Source organism: Athene cunicularia, assembly GCF_003259725.1.
Source record: "Athene cunicularia isolate RWA chromosome 1 unlocalized genomic scaffold, athCun1 chr1_part1, whole genome shotgun sequence".
Taxonomy (NCBI): Eukaryota; Metazoa; Chordata; class Aves; order Strigiformes; family Strigidae; genus Athene; species Athene cunicularia.
Genome location: NW_020799091.1, coordinates 22,028,176 through 22,049,121, shown reverse-complemented (window position 1 = coordinate 22,049,121; position 20,946 = coordinate 22,028,176). Strand labels below are relative to the sequence as shown.

General features: G+C 46.3%; 1 protein-coding gene across 4 annotated transcripts in view; it reads left to right on the top strand.

The window, feature by feature from the left end:
• The window catches only part of KATNAL1 (katanin catalytic subunit A1 like 1), a 42,491-nt gene extending 37,410 nt beyond the window's left edge, over positions 1 to 5,081 (top strand). For all 4 annotated transcript variants that reach the window (XM_026844062.1, XM_026844055.1, XM_026844047.1 and 1 more), the window contains one exon: positions 1,399 to 5,081. In XM_026844062.1, the coding sequence (XP_026699863.1) occupies positions 1,399 to 1,597 (199 nt within the window). In that variant the 3' untranslated portion in view covers positions 1,598 to 5,081. The remainder of the gene's footprint in view (positions 1 to 1,398) is intronic.
• Positions 5,082 to 20,946: the final 15,865 nt, after the last annotated feature.

The window sequence follows — 20,946 nt, the reverse complement described above, 5'->3', positions numbered from 1 at the left end:
GCTCAAATCTATTTACTGGAACCGCGTGTTACTGTCAGGTGGAGCAGTCTAAAGACTGTGGAGTCCTTCTGTAAAATGTGGTTAAGTTTCCCTTGGATCTGAAGAGAAAAAAATTCTCTGAGCAAATCTCAGGTTACCATTGGTTGCATTTGTCTGCATTTGTTAATGCAGTGCAAAACAGGTTTGGATTTTATTTTTTTTTTTTTTAAATCCCACAAGTATAAGAGCTAGAATTTTGTGATGCAAATGAGCCTTTTACAGGATACTTCTTTGAGACTTCTGTATGCTCTATGTTTGGACAGCCCCCACTGCAGCATTGTCTTGGTTTCTGCCTGAACCCTGTAGGTGCAAGGGTGATGCAGATAGTTTATGGCATTACTATTGAATTTATTTCCATCCTGTTCCCACAATTTGTTTCATTTTTTGACAAATGAATTTTTTCTGGTGGATAGGTATTTGAAAAAACTTATTGGAAGGAAGTCTGTCCCTTACAACGTTAGGAACCTGGCCAAGAGAAACTGATTCTTTAAGAACATGGCTTGGAATTAATTTTTTTTTTTTTCCCTGCTGCTTTGCTGAAATTGTAAAATGACTCCCTGGTTTTGAAAACCTGGTGTGTGTCATGCAGTGCAATAGTTAAATTACCTGTTCTCCCTGAGGCTTGTGTTATCCCTTGCTGGGAAAAACCTGGGGAAAGAAAAAATGTAATTTCAGACTGCATCTGGGCCACGGTGTGAGAAATGAGCAGCGTTCTCTGTGCCAGTGGGCCATGCTAGTAGCATCCGAGCTGGGGAGGAGTCACGGAGCAGGTAGAGCATGAGGAGCCACAGGCACTGATGGCCTCAGCCCTGCAGGGCCACATGATGCTGGTGTCTGATGCCTCCTGCTCTTTCCTTTACAGATTCAGGTGCTATGTGCAAGTAGGCGACAGAGCTGGGCTGCACTCTGAACGCTTGCTGACTGTCCTTTTGGGCTACGTGGTGGAGAGAAGGTTGAAATCTAGGAGGATGGGGGTGCAAAATCCATACTACTTTAAAAAAAAAAAAAGTATTTGAGTGCAGTTCCTCTCCCACCCTGCCCTTTCCTGCACTGAAGTTGGAAAATTTCATCTCTATGAATCATTGTAAAAGGTTTTCAGTTTTATAGTTTTAATTATCTCTGCACATTTACCATATGCTTAAATGGATTTTGGTGCAAATGCATTCTTTATGTTGAATTAATGTAGTGATCTGGGAATGTGGAAGCTAAGAAATATGTGAACTGCATCTTCTTTGGTAAATAAATGCTCTCTTAAGTGTTCCTGCCAGTGGTTTCTAGCAAGAGAATACAATCAAAATTCATAGGCTTACAGCACATGCTGCTAGCAATTAGTTCCCATACATTGTCCTGTATTTTCAGGGATGCCTCTTTAATGGCAATGAGACGACGTATTAACGGCTTAACTCCAGAAGAGATTCGAGCGCTTTCTAAAGAGGAGCTTCAGATGCCGGTTACCAAGGGGGACTTTGAGCTGGCTCTAAAGAAAATCTCCAAATCTGTTTCTGCTGCAGACCTGGAGAAGTATGAAAAATGGATGACGGAGTTTGGATCTGCTTAATCTCAGTGACAGCTCTCCTTTGCTAGTTTTATGGCTTTTGTTGTTTTCACTTGCAAAATGAGTTAGAAATCTTTTTAAGGTTTAATAAAAGGTCTGCCTCTGCTCCCATCCCACCCCCTTCTGGTGACAAGATCTTTTAAACTCCATTTGCCTTTAAAGGGAATGAACACAATAATGAGCTGATACTGTAAAAGATATTTTATCTCTGAAATAGTAAAATAAGACAAACAGGAAGGGGAAAATTAAGCTTGTGAGGATAATCTTTTTATTTTTCCAATGAAGAGCAGTGTTACTTAACCTCCTCATAGTCATCTTTCATGGCTGGGATCAATCAATCCGTGGGGGGATGTGACTCCAGAGGAGCTAACAAGGGCTCACTGTACCCCCTGCTTTTAAGTGCTACATTTCTGTTGAGCTGCTGACTCTGCCTCCCTTGACTGTGGCATCGAAGTTACTGTTTTCTGTCTCTCTGCTCAGATATTCGGAGCAAAGCCTGTGGATTAATTGCCATTACAAAGAGGAAATGAGAATCATTTTTTTCCATCAAGACATGGGCTTGACTTTTCTCTCATGTACACCCATTTGGAATTGATGTTACTTCAGACTGGATTGTTGTTACCTGTGATGATTTCTGATGGAAATGAGAGGAAAAGAAAAGGCCCTTGATTGCTCTTCGTCTGGTTTATGGTTTATGTCTGAGCATAGTTTGTACCAGTTTGAGCTGTAGACACTTTGAAGTTTGAGTAGGCACTTTGACTTAAATTACATCTTGCACTTTTATGCTAATGTATCATCCTATACTTTGTCTGTGCTATCTAGATATTACTATTATTATTATTATTATTATTATTTAAGTACCAAAAGTTTAATACAGTAAAGACACTAATATCAAGACTGTCTTTAAAATATAAGGCTGTGGACTTCCACTTCTTCTGATTAGACATGAACGCTTTCCTAGGTTTACTAGGCAATGACATACGCTCTTGTTTACATTGTAGAACTCTTCATGCTTAGTTTTTTTAAAAATGAAGATTTCTTAAAAATGTTTAAATGTTACTGATTTAAGGGACAATAATCTGTACAATCTGTTCTTATCTGTTTCTTCCCTTCCCATGTACAAGTGCAGGGATGAGAAGGGTTGGGTTATAAACTCCAGCATGAGAAATCCTCTCGCTAGAGTATGACTATCATGTTGACTATATGAGCTTTTCACAGACTTGGAAAGCGAGCCTGACATATGAAGGTTTCCCAGGGTAGGAATGAGAAGGAGATGTCAAATTTACAGAAGAACAGGGAAGCTCTCAAATTTTTGGTGATTTTGTGAGCTAGTCTTGAAGTATCTTGGTGGATGTGAGTTGCTGTGCTGTTTGGTGGGTATTCTGTCCCTTGGCTCTCTGCTGAGACTCCTAGTGGCATAGCCAAATGTGGCAAACTGGAGTAAGAAACAGATAATACCTCCTCTTAAATAGGAGTATATTCTTACTTGCTAATTTTTTCTAGTTCTTGGAAGTTCCCAATAAAGTCAGTAATTCAGCACACTGGCCTCTTGGACCATGAATCACTAAAGCAAATGCTGCTCAAATATGTTTACTGTTCAATAACAAGGATAGTCAGGATACATGCATGACATCTCTGCAGCATATGTCTGATTACATGAGCGACTTTTTAATCTGTTTTACCTTTGCTGTTTTGTTTGTCACTATTCCGTTTTATTGCTTTGTATGTGAAGACCATGTCTCAGATTGATCCTGTCATTATAAAGGACCGCTACAATTTGCGTGGAGAAGCACCATGGAAATTCCATCAATCTTGCATTTGACGTGAAACACGGTCAGGGCTTTAGAAGCATGTTTCCAAGTGGCACTCCAGAAAAATACCTTCTGTGGCCTCCAGACTGGTTGAGACACAACTGCTGTTCATATCTTTCCAAGGACAGAGCATCTTCACTGCCTAACATTAAGCCCTGTTACACTCCTGGACAGGGAGGTTAGTGCAGCAAGAATACCAGTTTTTACCCTCTTCACCTACAGGGAGAATAAATGCTTCTTTCCTGACCAGTTTGCACTAACTGCACAATAGAGCCCTTGGGATTCACAGTACCTGTAGCTGTCAGATTAAAAGGAAGAGTTCTCTCTGCACTGGAAGATGAGCAAGCAGAAGCGGTGTTGACTATAATTTTTGGATAAATTTCTGCCAGGGCTAGGCAATTCCTCCCAGGGAATAACTGGACCTTTATAAAGTTTTGAAATTGCTACAGTCTGTCATTCCTTTCTTAGGGAAGCTGCAGGCCGCAGCTGTTACTCTTCTGTTTGTTTTGCTGCAGTAGAAATTAGTAAAGCTACACAAAATCTTTCGTGGCCAGTGCCAGATTAGCACTTCAGGATCTCTCACTATAGAGGCCATTGCTGCCTGAGGAGCTTAGTCTACACAAGTAAGATCTAGAAGGGAATAGACATGAATGCCAATAACTTACCCTGTTCAGCTGTCTGAGTGCAGTGCTGGGATTCAGCAGTTGCTGCTTAGAAAGGTCCAAGGACCGGTTTTCTCAGTTTCATATTGCAAGCAGCCGTGCCCTTCCTGCTGATGAAAGCACAGCGTTTAACAAAAATGTCGTTCCTCAGCTCTTTGATGAACCTTCTACCTTAAGGCATTAAACTTCCCTCTTGAATGTTAATCAGAATTCACTGTACTGGACATTCCGTCTGGTAGGAATTAATCAGGTGCTGCAGTCTTTAAAGGTGATTTCTACACCAAACACATTTTTTTCTGTACAGGTCCATTCATCCTAGACTGCTGCAGAACAGAAAAGCAAAAGTTTCTAGGCTGTAGATGTTTTACGTACAATGGTTGTGCCCAAGCATTACACCTGTGACTCGGCCCCCACTAGATCAGCACTCCGGAAGGCAAAGAGACCATCCCTTCTCTGCTGAGACTGTTCAGGGCAGGGATCTGACCCCGTGTGCTGACCCTTACATTTTGCCAGGTCACGCTGGTGCACTCACCTGAGTGGGCTTGGAGATGGGGTTGTTAACTCAAGAGGGGAGCTGGCAGCGGAGTGCAGCAAGGAGCAACCAGGGAAGGAAGGACAGGCCGACAGAGGCAGCAACTCAAGGCCCTAAGGATGAGCTTACAGCTCGGCATAAGTCCAGTTTGTGTCCCACAGGTAGACACACCTTGTGTAGGGATGTTGGATTCCTCTGGGAGCAATGTCTGAGCATATCACAGCCCACTGCGACAGTTTGTTCAGTTTGTGTCTGTATGTGTATGGAGATAACTTGCGCACACGTGTGTATGTGTATATTATATACGCACACAATGGATGGTGCTTTGGTAGTTTGTACCTAAATTACAGAAAACCCATGTTTTAAAGCTGTGTTTACGTGTCTCTTTCTAAACATCTGTGACAGCCCTCTTGGGTGGCACTGTTAATTTTTGTACAATAAGCAGTCTGGTTGTATGAAGTAATAAACGTACGTGTAGAGTCTGTTGTCTCGCCCGGGTTGGTCTGTGACTGCTTTGCTGGTAACTGTTTCCAAAGGCTGCCGTACAATGCAGATCTTTTCAGCATGTCACGGTGGTGTTGGACTCACCAAAATCCTGGATGGAGAGCTGTTAAAGCAGAGTCTGTTTTTTTTGGATAACGCTGTCAGCAATGCTTTCCCTCTTAAATTGGCTTTTCATTGCCACAAGCTATAAAATGGAGAACACTCCAATGCCCAGCACATGGAAGGAGGGTGGGGGAGAGGACAGCAGAGGCCCCAGCAGATGTTCAGTGTTAGCACCTGATTCAGACCTCACAGAGCTGGGCAGGCTTTTTTATTACTTGCCCCTGGGCTGGAAGTATAATCGGGCTCCAGAGAAGCTATATCATCAGCTGCCTGCTAACCAGAAGAGCAAACCTTCTGTTAGGAAAGAGCTTTCAAACTTGGAAAGAGACCCCAAGTCTCCTGGGACTGAGTTGATTATTTGAATTTTCTCACTAACTTCCTTATGAAAGAATGTGTAGTTTCCAGTGTTTCATAATGCCTCAAACATGAAAGAGCGAGGAAGGGAAATTGCTGATCAAGGGATTTCAGGAGAGGTCGTGTCTTTGCATAGAAAGTTCAGCTCACCCCAGTTTAAAAGAGACTCAAATAGCAAAGGTGCACTGACTTGTTCTGATCATGGTGAAGATGAAAGCACTTGGTGTGCTGTAAAGAAGTCCTCCATCAAGCGAGAAAGATTTAGCTGTGCAATGCAGGCTCAAGGAGGTGGAAGCCGCAGAGGAAATAGTGAAAAATTCTCTGTCTGTTTTTGGAATAAGCCACCCTGAATCAAATTGGGGACTGAGATTTTTTTCAGGTCTGTAGTGGCAGATAAGTATGTGATGAATGTGCAGGTGACACTGTGCTGCCAGGGAGCAAGCAGGGAGCCTGGGAGAGCCAGAGCAACTCGCTGGTGTAAGGTGGGTGTGTGCACCCAGCAGCAGCCTAGGCACACTCTGTGTGAGGCACCCACTGAACAGCGCTGTGGGTGCAGGCGGCAGGCCAGACGGGCAGCAGTAGTCTCAGTAGCGCTCTGATGGAATGCAACAGACTGTGTAAAGCCACACGTGTTGGTGATAGCAAGGGCAGAGAGATGCTTCAGTTCAGAGAATGTGGCACACGATCTTTTTCCCTGCTCACCTTGTTTCACGAGAGTGCCGTGCAAAAGCTTGGCCATGGCTGTGGATGCGTCAGTCACCCGTGTTTCAGGGCTCGACTTCCAAACAAACCTGAGGTAACAGAGCTGCACCAGCAAGTGATGTTCCCACCTCCCACAGCACAGGGGTATTTGACCCTCTCTGCTTTCTAAGCCAGCCTGGTTTTCTATGCTGGCTGTGATCTGTGCTTCTGACCCACTTACTGCATACACGGTTGTTCAGTACTTGTAACAGCGGAGCTCCTTTTGTGCCATACAGAGCTGTCTTTTGATCAGCTAAAGCGCCGTGCTCCTATGCATCTGCACCTAGGTGTCTTAGAAAGATGCCGGCATTTTTACTCTTCTTTAGAAAGCAACGACTAGCATTAAAAGCATATGGGATGAGATGTCTTGGCTAGCCTGGTTGCCCAATGCAAGAACACTTAACAACCAGGGAGGTGCCACAAGGAAAGTTCTGGCTTTGTTTTGAAGAGGCAAATTATGGGGATGTTCCCATTCCCACTGCATGGGCAGAGTTAGGGTCATACCATGTCCATGCTCTGTTTTCTGGCTTTTGTGTATTTGTGACTTCTTTGTTGTAGCAGGAGCATTTTTCCTGGAGTTAGGGGGAAGCCTTGGGGTTTTTTTGTTTGGTGCCTGGGTTAGGGTTTTTGGGGATCTTGTGATCTGGTCGGTACATGAAGCTGCTGAACCCATTCCCAGCATGCTTACCACCTGGCTATCTGGCTGTCCAGTAAGCAATGTAGCTTTGTGTAAAGTGGCTTAAATAGAATATTAGTTTGGCAAAGAGAGAATTCTTACTGTTAGTTTATAACTGTATTGCTCCCATTTGTGAGAAGTCCCTTGCATAAGTTATTCAACTGGTGTAAAAGAAACTGTCTTGGAAGTAATAGGTTTTAGAACTTGACTTTGGAAAGCAAGAAAGGTAGAAAAATATTTGCCTAGAGGAAGATACCGGAGTACCCAGGACATTGAGAGCTGAAATTTCTTCTTTTTGTGGCTTTCCTTTTTGTCTAGCAGTTAACACTGCTGGGTTGCGCTTTCTGGTTCCAATTTGTTTTGAAATAATTACCATTGTTTATCCATCTCAGACAGCCTTTGCAGATGAATTGGTTCCACAGAGCCCTCTCTTGCTTGGCGGTTGGTGTTCTAGCACAGCATGTTGTGTGACATCTAATTGAACAGGCTGATGGCATGAGATCTTCCTTGTGAAGTAAAGGTCACCCAAATGGTGAAGGTGAGAGGAACTGCACTGAATACCGATTGGACTGGCGGTAACAGAAACCATAGCAACTCTGCACAGGGTTTATAAATATAACCAAGAAGAAAAAGGGACTAACCTTAAGGAGCTGCTGACAACACTGCAATATGCATGTTGATAAAAAAGGTGGTCTTTGCATCTTTGTCAGTGAGGAAGCCGTATGTAAGAGAGTGGAAGTGGCTTGGTGAACAAAGGAAGCCAACTGCAGGCACTGCCGACAGGTTTTGTCGCTAGTCTTGCTGCTTAAAAACATGCCAATCTCCAGGGCCAGTTTGTTACAGCCACTAAAAACTGCCTTTTAGGTAATCAGATTTGACTTCCTAATAGATTGCTTCCCATCTTGAAATGTCTTCAAACTTTGGGATGTGCTGGGGCCAGACTCTTTTTGGAGGGCTAGAAGAATAAGGGAATGTTAATAGTGATGTGTTTCTGTAGGGTCCTGGGGCTTTGTTTTGCTGGATACTGTTCAGGTGCACAAGAAGAGATGCTGAAAATCCTTATGGGTAGTTGAGGTGGTAGAAAGATGAAGAGAAAAGTGGAACTGAAGTCACTCAACCAAGGTCCTGGGATCAGTGGAGGAGACAAAACTGTCCCTCTGACTCTCAGTTCCTGACTCTAAAGCATAAATAATTATTTTTCAGTTGCTTTTGATTTGCAGCCCCCTAGCATTTTTTCTACCAATGCCAAAGATCCCTGTATTGTGAATTAAAGACAGCAAGTTTGTTTTTCTTAAATACCTTCTGTAGGACCTTAACAAATAGCCTGTGGTGCTCCTGGGGGCTGCAGATGATAGTTTGAAAAGCACTGGCCCATGTCATCCTAAACTTGCCTGAATTTCTCATGGAAGGGAGACTATAATGGATGCTGTTGATTTTTTCTTCTTGTTAGTTTGCTCAGAAAGATGAAGCTCTGTGAATGTGAGGTGCTTCTGGAGAGTTTATTTACAGTGTGTTTTTTTCTGTGGAGATTAACATTTCATCAACATATGGCACAGCTATTTAAAATAAATATTTGGTTTTCCTTAATTTATGCTTGTGTAGAAAATTCCCTGAGTATGCATATCTATCCCTCTGTTGCATCTAATTAGACATTTCTACCACGGTGCTGGGGGACCAGGCTCCTTCCCCCTCGCCGAGCTGCTGAGAGCTGTGATTCACGCGCTCCTCCCCTGCATGAGGGATCCGCATGCCTCAGCTCGGGGGGCGATGGGCAAGCAGGCAGCCGGCCCCTCCATTGGCAAGGCTGCCAGCGGCACACCGGCCACTGCTGGGTCAGCCTTCCTCTCTAGATCCTAGGAATTTAGATTTATTTAAACAGGGAACCTACCCAGCTTAAGCAAATGCTTGGTGCCTTGTCTGCGCTCACCCCCGTCACCTGCCAAGGCGCTGTGCTTTTTGCAAGACACAACCCCAAGCGAAGCGTGTGAGAGCAAATGGCTTCAGCTAGGGAGAAGCTTGAGGAGGAGGTCAGGCAGTGATGGGGTGGGGTGGCATGCTGGCCTGTGTCCTTGGGTGCCCACCTGCTCTGGGCAAGGGAAAATCAATGGGGAGGAGAGGGAAAAGCACTCCCCCAGGTATGCAGTATGGACATGGATGGGAGAGGAGCAGGAAACTAATTTTAAAACAAAGGAACAAATGAAAAACTAATCAGTTTTAAGGCGGAGTAGAGCCCACTGCTGCCAAAGACCCAGAAGGCCCTTTGTGGCTCTGTGGCATATCCAGATGTTTTGTGTTCCATAGATGATTTGGAAACTTTTTACTAGTTTTCAATCTAAATAAGTTCACATTTGATTTATATCCATCTGATCTTGTGCTAATATCTTTCTAACAAATAGTTCTTACTTCCTGATATTTATCCTACATCCCTGAATGTATTTATAGTATCAACATATAAAGCAACACCTGCACAACCTCCTTCTGTCTCTTTTATAAGACAGATCCTCTTTGGCAACCTTTCTTTTCACCTAAGCCACTTGTTTTTAATACAGATCACCAGAAGTGTACGCATAGGGTCCATAAGCCGCACACAGCAAGGTACCCTGTAAGGCAAGGAGAAAAAAAAAATTGCCATCATGGTATGTTGGTGTAATGAAGCAAATAAACCAAGTATTCAGTTGTATAACCTACAGGAGGGCAGAAGGCTTAGGTATATTGCTGTTGCACAGCAACTAGGGCTCATTAGATAATGATGGTTATGATAGAAGGCAGCGGGATACACAGGGAAGGTGGAGGGAGAAGATGCAGGAGCTCTCCAGGTGATGACAAAGGAAAAGATTTGGGTATTCTGTTCACAGGGGATGCAGCTAGGTGCACCCACATGGTTTGAGACCACAGCATTTCTGGGGATGTTTGGATGCTGCCTAGACAAAGGGGAAGAAGAGATTTGGCACCAGCTAACAAGCTCCAGGGGTAGCAGGGCCACCAGTAGTAACCAGGGATGAGTGCGGATGTGGAGTGATAGGATGGATCACATCTACCTTCTGCCAGTCTCCCTGTCTCTGCCTTTCTCCTGTGTACGCACAGAGCCTAGCCAGGCCTGGGTTACTCTGGTGCTCACACTCAGATCCCCACTGCCACAAGTGCCCAATTGCTCTGTGCAGGACCCTGCTGCTACATGGTTCTCCAGGGCATGCTCCTTCCTCTTGAGCTGTCGAGAAGTAAAACCAAACTGCAGCCTCCCAAAGGGAGCCATTAAGCATTTGGCACCAGAAACCCTATTACATGAAAAATGAACCCACTTAGACTGAGTCTATCCCTGCAGTGGGAAAAGGCACAAACCTACCAACCTCACTCTTCTCAAGGAAGGGGGACAGAGGGTCCCATTACAGGGGTGTTGCTAAGAAAATTGATCTTCCTGTGGGCACAGCATCCCCTCAGAGACCTGTGGTAGATGAGTGGGCTGGTTGTGCAAGGTGCTGGACAGGCAGTGCAGGGCATGACCACCCCAGCCTGAACGAGAAACCCAGGATACCAGTGAGACAGGCCAAGATGGGCAAAGGAAGAGGCAAAGGCAGTGATGGGAGATCTATCATGGATGTGGCCAGGGTGTACTGATAGTTTGTTGCTGTCCCTGATGCTGGTTAACAGACCTATTGACGGTGTCCTCCAAGAGGCTTAGATCAAACACAGCCTTTGCTGAAGGAGGGTGTCCAGACCACTGCCATGGAATGGCTTATTGCTTGGCCAGGCAGCTGCTGGAGCCAACTGGGGCACTGTGGGGCATGGGCAGCTAGGCAGGGCTTTGCATGCTGTTTGTGAAAACGAGGCTGGGACCATTTCCATTTGCTCCCGAAGAGAGATGGTAACATACCTCCTGGATCAGCTTCCTGAAGGATTTCTGCTCCCACTGGGATTTTCCAGCTGCTGTTGCTACATGGCACAAAACTGGACCACTTGTGTCTCTGGGAATCTCTTCTCTTCATGTTCAGTTTTACCTGGAGACAAATTATTTTTTCCTGAAGAATGAGTTTAGCACACTATGAAGCAAATGTTTCAGTATCTCCTCCAGTCTCTCAGGACTCATTATGAATTTACATTTAAACCTCGTTTTTTTGTTTAAGCCTCAGAGTTTTCTGTGTAATTTTCCTGTACAGAGAGGCATACACAGCTATTGAGTGTGCAGAATCCCATTGCTCAGCCAGCACAAAACCCTTGAATGGGGTTTTATACACCATGCACGCAGAGCTTATAAACCCTTTGATTTAGGGTTCCTCGGGATGTGGTGCTTGCACCAGATGATTGGTAAATATTGGAATTTCTCAAGCCATGCAGAGACTGCTGAGCACAAGAGCTCAGCTGGAAGGATTCAAAGTCCTGGTGAGCTCTGAATTCTTGAAGACCGCTTGACTCCTAGAGCCAACAGAAACCTCCCAAATGTGTCCATCTGCAGAAATATGTCCTTAAGAAAGCGAGAGATTATTGGGGAAAGAAAGGGTTCAAACTGCTTTCTAGATTCATAAGCATTCAAGGAAGTTTTAAGAGCTAGAATAGCTTAACAGTTGCTTTACATGCCTAGCAGCTTTCTGTTTGTGCCTCTAGCAGCTGTAGCTGGGGGCTGGATGCAGTTTGCGGCCTTGGGTCTGGGTTCAGGGTACGCGGCTGTTGCTCAGAGCAGTTTTAGCTTTAAAGCAATTGCAAAAGTTGGTGTGCAAAGTGCTGACTGCAAACATCCACCAGGAGAAAAACCAAGAGGAATGTGTATGCACCAGGCTTGTTTAGAAACCGCAGATGATTTACAAAGTGAGCTTAATTGGAAGTTTCTCTTTGCGGCTTTCCGATGTGATTTTTTTCTGATGCAGACGTGTAGGAGCCTTTTAAAAGGTCCATGTTTACTAATGAGGAGTTGCGTAAATGGGGATATATTTATTAACTGTACATGTGCAGGATGGGGAAATGACTTGAGCAGCAGCAATAGCAGTGCAGGGAAGGGACTGTGTGTCTAAGGGCATCACCAGCCAGGCGTGAGGGACCAGCATCCTGCTCTCCTGGTGGAAGAAGGGGCCTCTTATCCTTGTCCCCAGTCCTGGCACTGTGGTTAAGAGAACAATGGGGGATCTGAGGGCCTCCAGAAAGGCAGTCAGAATCAGGAGATGTGCAGAGAAACATGATCTGTGGGGGAAGGTGCTCAGAATGAGGGTCGCTACATTTTAAAGAAGAAAACTTTAAGGGGGTTAACTTGATAGTTAAAAAAAAACCCCACCACAATTAAAAGAATCTTTTAAAATCTAAAAAGGAAAATATACTAAACATTTATAAAGAGGGAGAAGTTATAACATTCTTGGTGTCCACTGTGGGTAAGGCAGAGGGAAACGGGCTCAAGTTAACTTACGGGATATTTGTGTTAAACGTCAAGGGAAAGAATACAGACATCCCCACAGGAAGAATTGGATGTGTGGTGGAGACTCCATCCCAGCAAGGTGTGTCTGAATTACAAACTGGAGGAGCCATTCAGCCTGTGAGCAGGGAAGCAGACTGAGTGATCCTCTAGACAAAGTCCTGGAGTTCTGACACAATTTGGACATGACAACCTTTATCCCCTTCTCCTGTACACTTAAGAGATGAGTTTATAAGCTGCTTCATGAAGCCGCTGGCACCCACTGACAGCGGCAGTAGGAAAAGTTCAGTTTCAGGAGCCTGATGACATTTTTCTCACCAGGTTGGATGAGCATCTCTGGGTGTGACCATGCTGGCAAGAGCATTGCCGTGTGGAGATAGTGGGCCCAGCTAGGTGCTGGCATTTGCCCCCCAGCTCCGTGGTCCCGAAGATATTCACATGGGAGCAGCTTCCCAGCATCCATCCTCATACCCCTGTGTGTCTGAGAGCCCTAATTCTCCCTCCCCATATGCCTCCCCAGCTTTAAAAGTGAGCACTTAGCTTACTAACAGTTTATTAATACATTAGGGGACTGGGTTGCCTCCCCAAGGATTTTCTCCAAGAATGTGATGGGCAACTGGAAAAAAAGGGCATATGAAATGAAATGTGCAGGTTCTTTTTCCGTGAAGCTGGATTCTGTGACATCCCAGGTTGTATTTGGGCAAACTCACCTTTGTTTCCATACCACAGGAATCCCTGCCTCTATCCTGACATGCAGAATTAGCATCCAGACTTGTCTCTACCACTGCAAGAAATGCAGTACTCATCACTCACTTTGCAATTTTCTTCTGAGAGTTAACATTGTTATAGTTAAAAAGTACACTTGATTTCTAATTCAGCTCAGTGTATTCTCCAGTGCTCATCACTATCTATCTGTGTGCCTTTTTCAGACTAAATTTTTAGTACCCCCTTAGCATCCCATCTTTTCTCTCCACACATGTACTTATACACATCATCAAATCACTTCTCGGTTTTCTTTCTGACAAGTTACAGAGGCTGACCTCTAGAAGTCTCTCCCTGTAAGTGGTTTTCTTCAGCTCTCAAACCATTTTTTATGGCTCTTTTCTTCACCCACTCCAATTTTTTGATGTCCTCTCTAAAATATGGCACCTCAGCAGGATGCAGTATTCTAGTGTCAATCTGACCAAGGATGTACACAGAGATAAAATCGCCTTCTATTCCACTTCACAGTCCTGTTGCTTATACACAGAAGGACCAAATTAGCTCTTTCTGCTACAGCAGACAGAAAAATAGGTCCCACATTTAAGAACCAGAAGGCTAGATAGTGGTATTAAAAAGAGAAAAATGGAGCCAACATAAAAGCAGAATTACAAACCAGGGCAGCATTAACGGCACAGTGTGATACTAGCCTGAACACATTAGTTGAAATAAAATGCTGAGAAAACAGTTTCTTCCACTTCAGAGCCTATTGCAAGCTTGTGCTGCTGTGATGGCTCCTGTGTGGTGCGCAGGCTGTGCACCGGGGCGGCTGTCGAGGGGCAGGGTTGGCTGGGGGGAGTGCAGTGGGGAGGGCGAGTTACTCCTGTATTGCACAGCTGTGCTTGGGAGACCCTTGCTAAATTGAGCTACCAGGCTCTGTGGAGGCGTGAGGCAACCTCTGATCTTTCCCTGTGATCAGCCCGCAGCTGGGTGCTGATAGATCAGCCCTGCAAACATTGTGGTGCTGTCAGGACTCCACATACATGAAGGCACCCCCAGCCCTTTATACTCTCTCTCTTCTGCATGCAAAATCTTTCATAGGCAGGAGGGTTTTTCCTAAATTCCCTAATTCCCGTGCCTGGTGACACTTGCTGAAAGCAGAGTCACTGTGTCATTTGCAGATACATTTTCAGTACAGCATCCTCAGCAGAAACCTCATCTTCCTATATTAGAGACAGTGACCTGACCTGGATTGCTCTAAAATCTCCGAGAGATTCCCTGAGGCAGCTTGAGGGTAGTGTGGCCTGTGCCCAGAAGCCAAGTCTTCTGGACTTTGAAGGTTTTCTGTGAGATAGTTCCTTAGTCTCCTTCTTCCTCACTTCTATATGTGTAAAATAAGCTTAACTGTATTGGGGGCTGCTAAGATGCTCAGATACCATCCTAAGTTTTCTTGCTGAAGTGGCAGTTTGTGCTGTTGTAAACCCTGTCATGCTGCTTCTGCTCTCACAAGAAGGGTGACAAGGTGTCTCCTTCCTGCCAACCTGATGGTGCAATGCTGGGTTTTGACTGCTGGTGCTTGGGCACTCTGGGAAGCTGGACAGTGAAGGCACTCTTCGTCCTGTGCTTGCTGTGTGCTTCTCATTCAACCCATGTGGAATGGTGTCCTTCCCTCACAGGAGGAAAGCAAGCCAGGAAGAGGAGCACTGGTAGAGAGAGACAAGTGGTGGGGGACTGGTGGACTGGAGAGAGCCTGGTGCAGGGTCACCAGCATGGCTGGAGCACATGAAGTACCAGGAGATGGTGAGAGAGCTGAGCTTATTCAGTCACAGAATCACAGAATCATGTAGGTTGGAAAAAGACCTTGAAGATCATCCAGTCCAAACATTGACCTAACACTGACAGTTCCCAACTACACCAGATCCCTCAGCGCTATGTCGACCCGACTCTTAAACCCCTCCAGGGATGGGGACTCCACCACCTCCCTGGGCAGCCCATTCCAACGCCCAACAACCCCTTCTGCAAAGAAATGCTTCCTAATATCCAGTCTAAACCTTCCCTGGCGCAATTTGAGGCCATTCCCTCTTGTCCTATCGCTTATTACTTGGTTAAAGAGACTCATCCCCAGCTCTCTCCAGCCTCCTTTCAGGGAGCTGTAGAGGGCGATGAGGTCTCCCCTCAGCCTTCTCTTCTCCAGACTAAACACCCCCAGTTCCCTCAGCCGCTCCCCATACGACCTGTGCTCCAGACCCTGCACCAGCTCCGTTGCCCTTCTCTGGACACGCTCGAGTCATTCAATGTCCTTTTTGTAGTGAGGGGCCCAAAACTGAACACAGGAATCGAGGTGCGGCCTCACCAGTGCCGAGTACAGGGCTCAGATCCCTTCCCTGTCCCTGCTGGCCACGCTATTGCTGACACAAGCCAGGATGCCATTGGCCTTTTTGGCCCCCTGGGCACACTGCTGGCTCCTGCTCAGCCGGCTGTCAATCAACACCCCCAGGTCCCTCTCTGACTGGCAGCTCTCCAGCCACTCCTCCCCAAGCCTGTAGCGCTGCTGGGGGTTGTTGTGGCCCAAGGGCAGCCCCCGGCATTTGGCCTTATGGAAACTCCTCCAGTTGGGCTCAGCCCATGGCTCCAGCCTGTCCAGATCCCTCTGCAGAGCCTCCCTACCCTCGAGCACATCAACACTCCCACCCAACCTGGTGTCATCTGCAAACTGACTGAGGGTGCACTCGATCCCCTCGTCTAGATCATCAATAAAGATGTTAAACAGGAGTGGCCCCAACACCAAGCCCTGGGGAACACCACTCCTGACCGGCCGCCAGCTGGATTTAACTCCATTCACCACAACTCTCTGGGCCCGGCCATCCAGACAGTTTTTTACCCAGCAAAGCGTGTGCCCATCCAAGCCACAAGCAGCCAGTTTCACCAGGATGAATGCTGTGGGAAACAGTGTCAAAAGCCTTGCTAAAGTCAAGATAAACAACATCCACAGCCTTTCCCTCATCCAATAAGCAGGTCGTCCTGTCGTAGAAGGAGATCAGGTTTGTCAGGCAGGACCTGCCTTTCATAAACCCATGCTGACTGGGCCTGAGCATCTGGTTGTCCCTCATGTGTTGCATGATGGTGTTTAGGATGAGCCACTCCATCAGCTTCCCGGGTACCGAAGTCAAACTGACAGGCCTGTAATTTCCCAGATCATCCTTCTGACCCTTCTTATACATGGATGTCACACTGGCCAATTTCCAGTCTGTCGGGACCTCCCCGGTCAGCCAGGACTGCTGGTAAATGATGGAAAGCAGCCTGGTGAGCACCCCAGCCAGCTCCTTCAGCACCCTCGGGTGTATCCCATCTGGTCCCATAGACTTGTGTGTGTCTGTGTGATGCAGCAGGTCACTGACTGTCTCCTGGATTGCAGGGGGGTCGTTCTCCCAGTCTCTGTCTTCTGGCTGAGGAGGCTGGATTCCCTCAATACAACTAATCTTGCTGTTAAAGATTGAGGCAAAGAAGGCATTAAGCACCTCAGCCTTCTCCTCATCACTTGTTACCATGTTTCCTCCTGCATCTAGCAGGGGATGGAGACTCTCCCTGGTCTTTCTTTTGCTGCTCACATACATATAGAAACATTTCTTGTTATCCTTGATTGCTGAAGCAAGATTAATTTCCAGCTGGGCTTTAGACCTCCTGATTTCTGCCCTGCATAGACTCACAGCCTCTTTGTAATCATAGTGAGTCTCTAGCCCCTTCTTCCAAAGGCTGTAAACTCTCCTTTTCTCCCCAAGTTGCAGCCAAAGCTCCCTGTTCAGCCAGGGTGGTCTTCTCTGTTGCCATCTTCTCTTAGAGCACCTGGGGACCACCTGAACCATTAACATTTCCTTCTTAAGGAGTGTCCAGCCTTCCTGGACCCCTATACCCTTCAGTACCATCTCCCAAGGGATCCTGTCAAGCAGGTGCCCAAACAAGACAAAGTCAGCCCTTTCAAAGTCCAGGATGTCAGTTCTGCAGCCCCTTCTCCTGGCCTCTCTAAGAATAGAGAACTCTATTATTTCATGATCTCTGTGCCCTAGTCGGCCTCCAACCACCACATCATCCACGAGTCCTTCTCTGTTCACAAAGAGGAGATCCAGCAGGGCACCTTCTCTGGTCGGTTCTCTCACCAGATAACATCCTGACACACATTCCAGGAATCTCCGGGACTGGTCCCACTCTGCTGTGTTCTATTTCCAGCAGATGTCTGGGAAGTTAAAGTCTCCCACAAGAACAAGGGCAAGCGATCATGAGATTTCTCTTAAGTGCCTATAGAATATGTCATCCACCTCTTTGTCCTGGTTGGGTGGCCTGTAGTAGACTCCTACTACAACATCTACCCTGTTGCCCTTCCCCCTGATTCTAATGCAAAGACATTCCACCCTGTCTTCACTACACTTGCACTCAAAGCAATCATAACAGTCCCTGACATAAAGAGCCACCCCACCACCTCTCCTTCCTTGTCTATCCCTCCTAAAGAGCTTGTTGACATCAATTGGCACACTCCAGTCACGGGAGACATCCCACCATGTTTCTGTAATAGCCACTACATCATAATTTTCCTGTTGCATCATGGCTTCAAGCTTGTCCTGTTTGTTACCCATGCTGTGTGCATTGGTATACATGCACTTCAGATGGGCTGGTGTTTTACTACCTTCCCCCTTCGAATCTATTTAAAGCTCTGTCAATGAGCCCAGCTAACTCCTGTCCCAAGATCCTTTTGCCCCTCTGGCACAGGTGCATCCTGTCTAATGTCAAAAGTTCTGGAATCCTGTATACCAGCCCATGACTCAAAAATCTGAAGCCCTGATGGTCTAAGACATACCAGTCTTGGAGCTACAAGTTCATCTGTTGAGTTCTCCTGTATTCTTCTTCATCCATCCCCACAACTGAAGGGATGGAGGAGAACACAATCTGTGCCCCTGACCGCTTAATCAGTTTCCCCAAGGACCTGAAATCTCTCTTCATTGCTTTAGGACTTCTCCTGGTAATGTCGCTACCTACACGAAAAACCAGGAGAGGGTACTAGTCCTCGGGTCTCACTAGAGTGGGGAGTTTTGCCATGAGGTCCTTGATAGGGGCCCCAGGGAGGCAGCAGACTCCTCTTTGAAGCGGGTCTGGTCTGCATATTGGGCCTTCGACACCCCTAAGAATGGAGTCACCCACTACAATGACTCTTCTGGGGTTCTTTTTAGAACTGGTTTTAATATCTGGTCCAGAATGAACTGGTCTTGGTGGACCTTGGTCTTCCTCCTTGTTTGTCTCATTTTCTTCCTCCTTCTTTATTCAAAAGTTCCATGGCCCCAAATCTATTGTGAAGGGACACCATGGAGGGTGAGGGAGGTCGGGACCTGCCTCCATGAGCAGGGACCTGTTTCCAGCCTGCCCCATCTCTTAGGTCCCCTCCTTCTGCCTGGTAGTAAGAGGATGAGGGATTACCTGCCTCATCTGAAGCCTCTATTTGCTCCTGTTACTTCATGAGTGCCAAGGTGCTACTCCACCAATCAATTTCCCTTTCACACTCCCTAATACTTCTTAATCTTTTGATCTTTTCTTTGAGTTCCACCACCAGGCTGAGCAGGTCATCCAGCCGATCGCAGCACAGACAGGTGCTGTCCCTGCTGCCCTCCGGCAGGATTGACAGGCTCAGGCACTCCCTGCAGCCTGGGACCTGGACCGCTGTGTGTTTGTATGGCAGCTCCGTCTGGGGCACCATGTCCTTTCTGATAGTGGTTTTGACGCGAGTGGAGACCATGGTTCAGTCCACTTGTGGAGGACAATAAGATGAAACTAGCTCAGGTAAATTCTAGACCCAGTCGTAGAAGGAGAAGGCAAAGAAGAGATCTAATTTTTGCCTACAACCACCCCATGGGAGGTAATAGGGATTATGAAGCCAGACCAGAGAGATGCATGTTGAAAGGATGAGAGACAGCACAGGAAATTCTGTTTAGATATGACATCAGGTTGACACCAGGAAAGTGGTCAAACACTGGCACAGTTTGCCCTGGGAGTTGGTGGTGTCTCTGTCCTTGGAGCTGTTCAGACTCATCATGGCCCTGATCAACTTGCTGTAATTGCACCTTACTTAGAGCTGGACTGGTACCTGGTGACCTCCAGAGGCCCCTTCCAACCTCAGTTACTCTGTCATTCTCTGACACATTTGAAGTAACCTGGAGGGCAATGGCAGCAACAACAGCCATGATCTCTTGAAATCCAGGCTGTGAAGATGTCTTATTGGCATAGGAACAGAGTAAAATCTCATTCTCCTGCAGCACCAATTTATTGAATAAAGCAGTGTCATCTCAACCTATGAAGCAGTATTTCACCTTGGACAAGGTCAATGCACAAAGGAGCTGAAGGGGGGGCTGTGCTCTTGATCGTCCAGAGATGTCCCAGATGTGCTTCTGGGAGCTCTTGTAGAGGCAGCACCTGTAGTGTAGTCAGACCAGGACACTGACACTCCATCTTTGTGACCTCTTGGCCTGTGATCTTAATTAATGTTCGGGTCACTGGCAGTGGTAAAGAGAAGACTGGTGAGCATCATTAGGCAAGATGGGGGTGATGTGAGAGGATGTATGAAGTGGGAGTCATCTCAGCTCTCTTCAGCTCTTGGAGGCAGGGCATCCAGCCCAGCTGGCTGACTGGGATCTCTCTGTCATCAGTGAAATGAGATGTACTCCCCTGGGATGATTCAGATCATCTTAAGGTGTGTATCTAAAGTTGGCGAGTTGACAGTGTTGATGACGGTATTTGGAGTTCACTGTCTTTCTTTATTGGCTACAGAATGGGACTCTGATCAGGAGATTAGAGAGCAACCAGCTTAGAGTTGGCCAGTGGAAACAGCCCATTCTGGTGTTCAATTACAGGTGTATCTTTAGCAGCCACATGGCTTCACATCACTGGGAAGGGACCAAGTCCCTGTGAGTGCCAGGTTCAGCACGAAGCTAATGTCTTGCCTTCATAGGATCAGGAATCAGTTTTAGATGGCTAAAGCTAGGGAGAAAAGTCCCATTCCTCATACAGTAAGTCACTATCCTGAACTTCTGCTCTTTCAGAATCCTTTTTTGCATACTGGGGAGTTGAAGAGTTGTGCTCGCTGCTGAAAAAAGTGGCCGCCTTGGGTGTAAAAGCAACAACTTGATTTGCACTGGCCAGGCTGCTGAAGGCATCCATATTCCCCATTCTCTCCCCATTCCTTCTTCCATTCCCTGATTCCAGACACCTCCCCAGTGCCCCCACGTCTCTCCAAAATAGTATTTATCATTTTGTTTGCTGACCCTACCTCCTGTGCTAGCAGAGGCTCCGTTCTCCCTCTCCAAGCACATTACATATGCCAGAGCCAGCCTTGTAAGACTTCAGAAAGGCTTTCCCTGCTATTCAAAGAGAGAGGAACATATTGCTACTTGATTCTCAAAGACAGTCTGTGTTTTGGTCAAGAAAACAACTAGTCTGGACTATCAGTGCAGTAAGACTAAAGCCAAGAATACTGAGCTACATCTAAAAAAGATGTGCTCTGTCAGTGCAAACCTGAAAGATATGTTTTATATCTGTGGATGTTTTGGAGGATACCTACAAGAGTACAGGCAAACCACTGTGTAGAAGTAAGCTGTTTCCAGGGCAGGCTCTGTCTCCCTCATGCTCCTAACAAAGCATCAATGCTGGTGACCCTGACACCCAATACACTTTAATTTGTTGTAAAAAGGCATTGATGGAAAAGAAGATCTGAGCTTGTCCACAGGGTACATGAAAAGTTATGTTACATGCAGCAATTGTTCCACCATTGCAAAGCTTTTCCTGTTTTTTTTGGGAGGGGGGGTTGGTGGGTTTTTTTTGTTTTAATTTATGATTATAT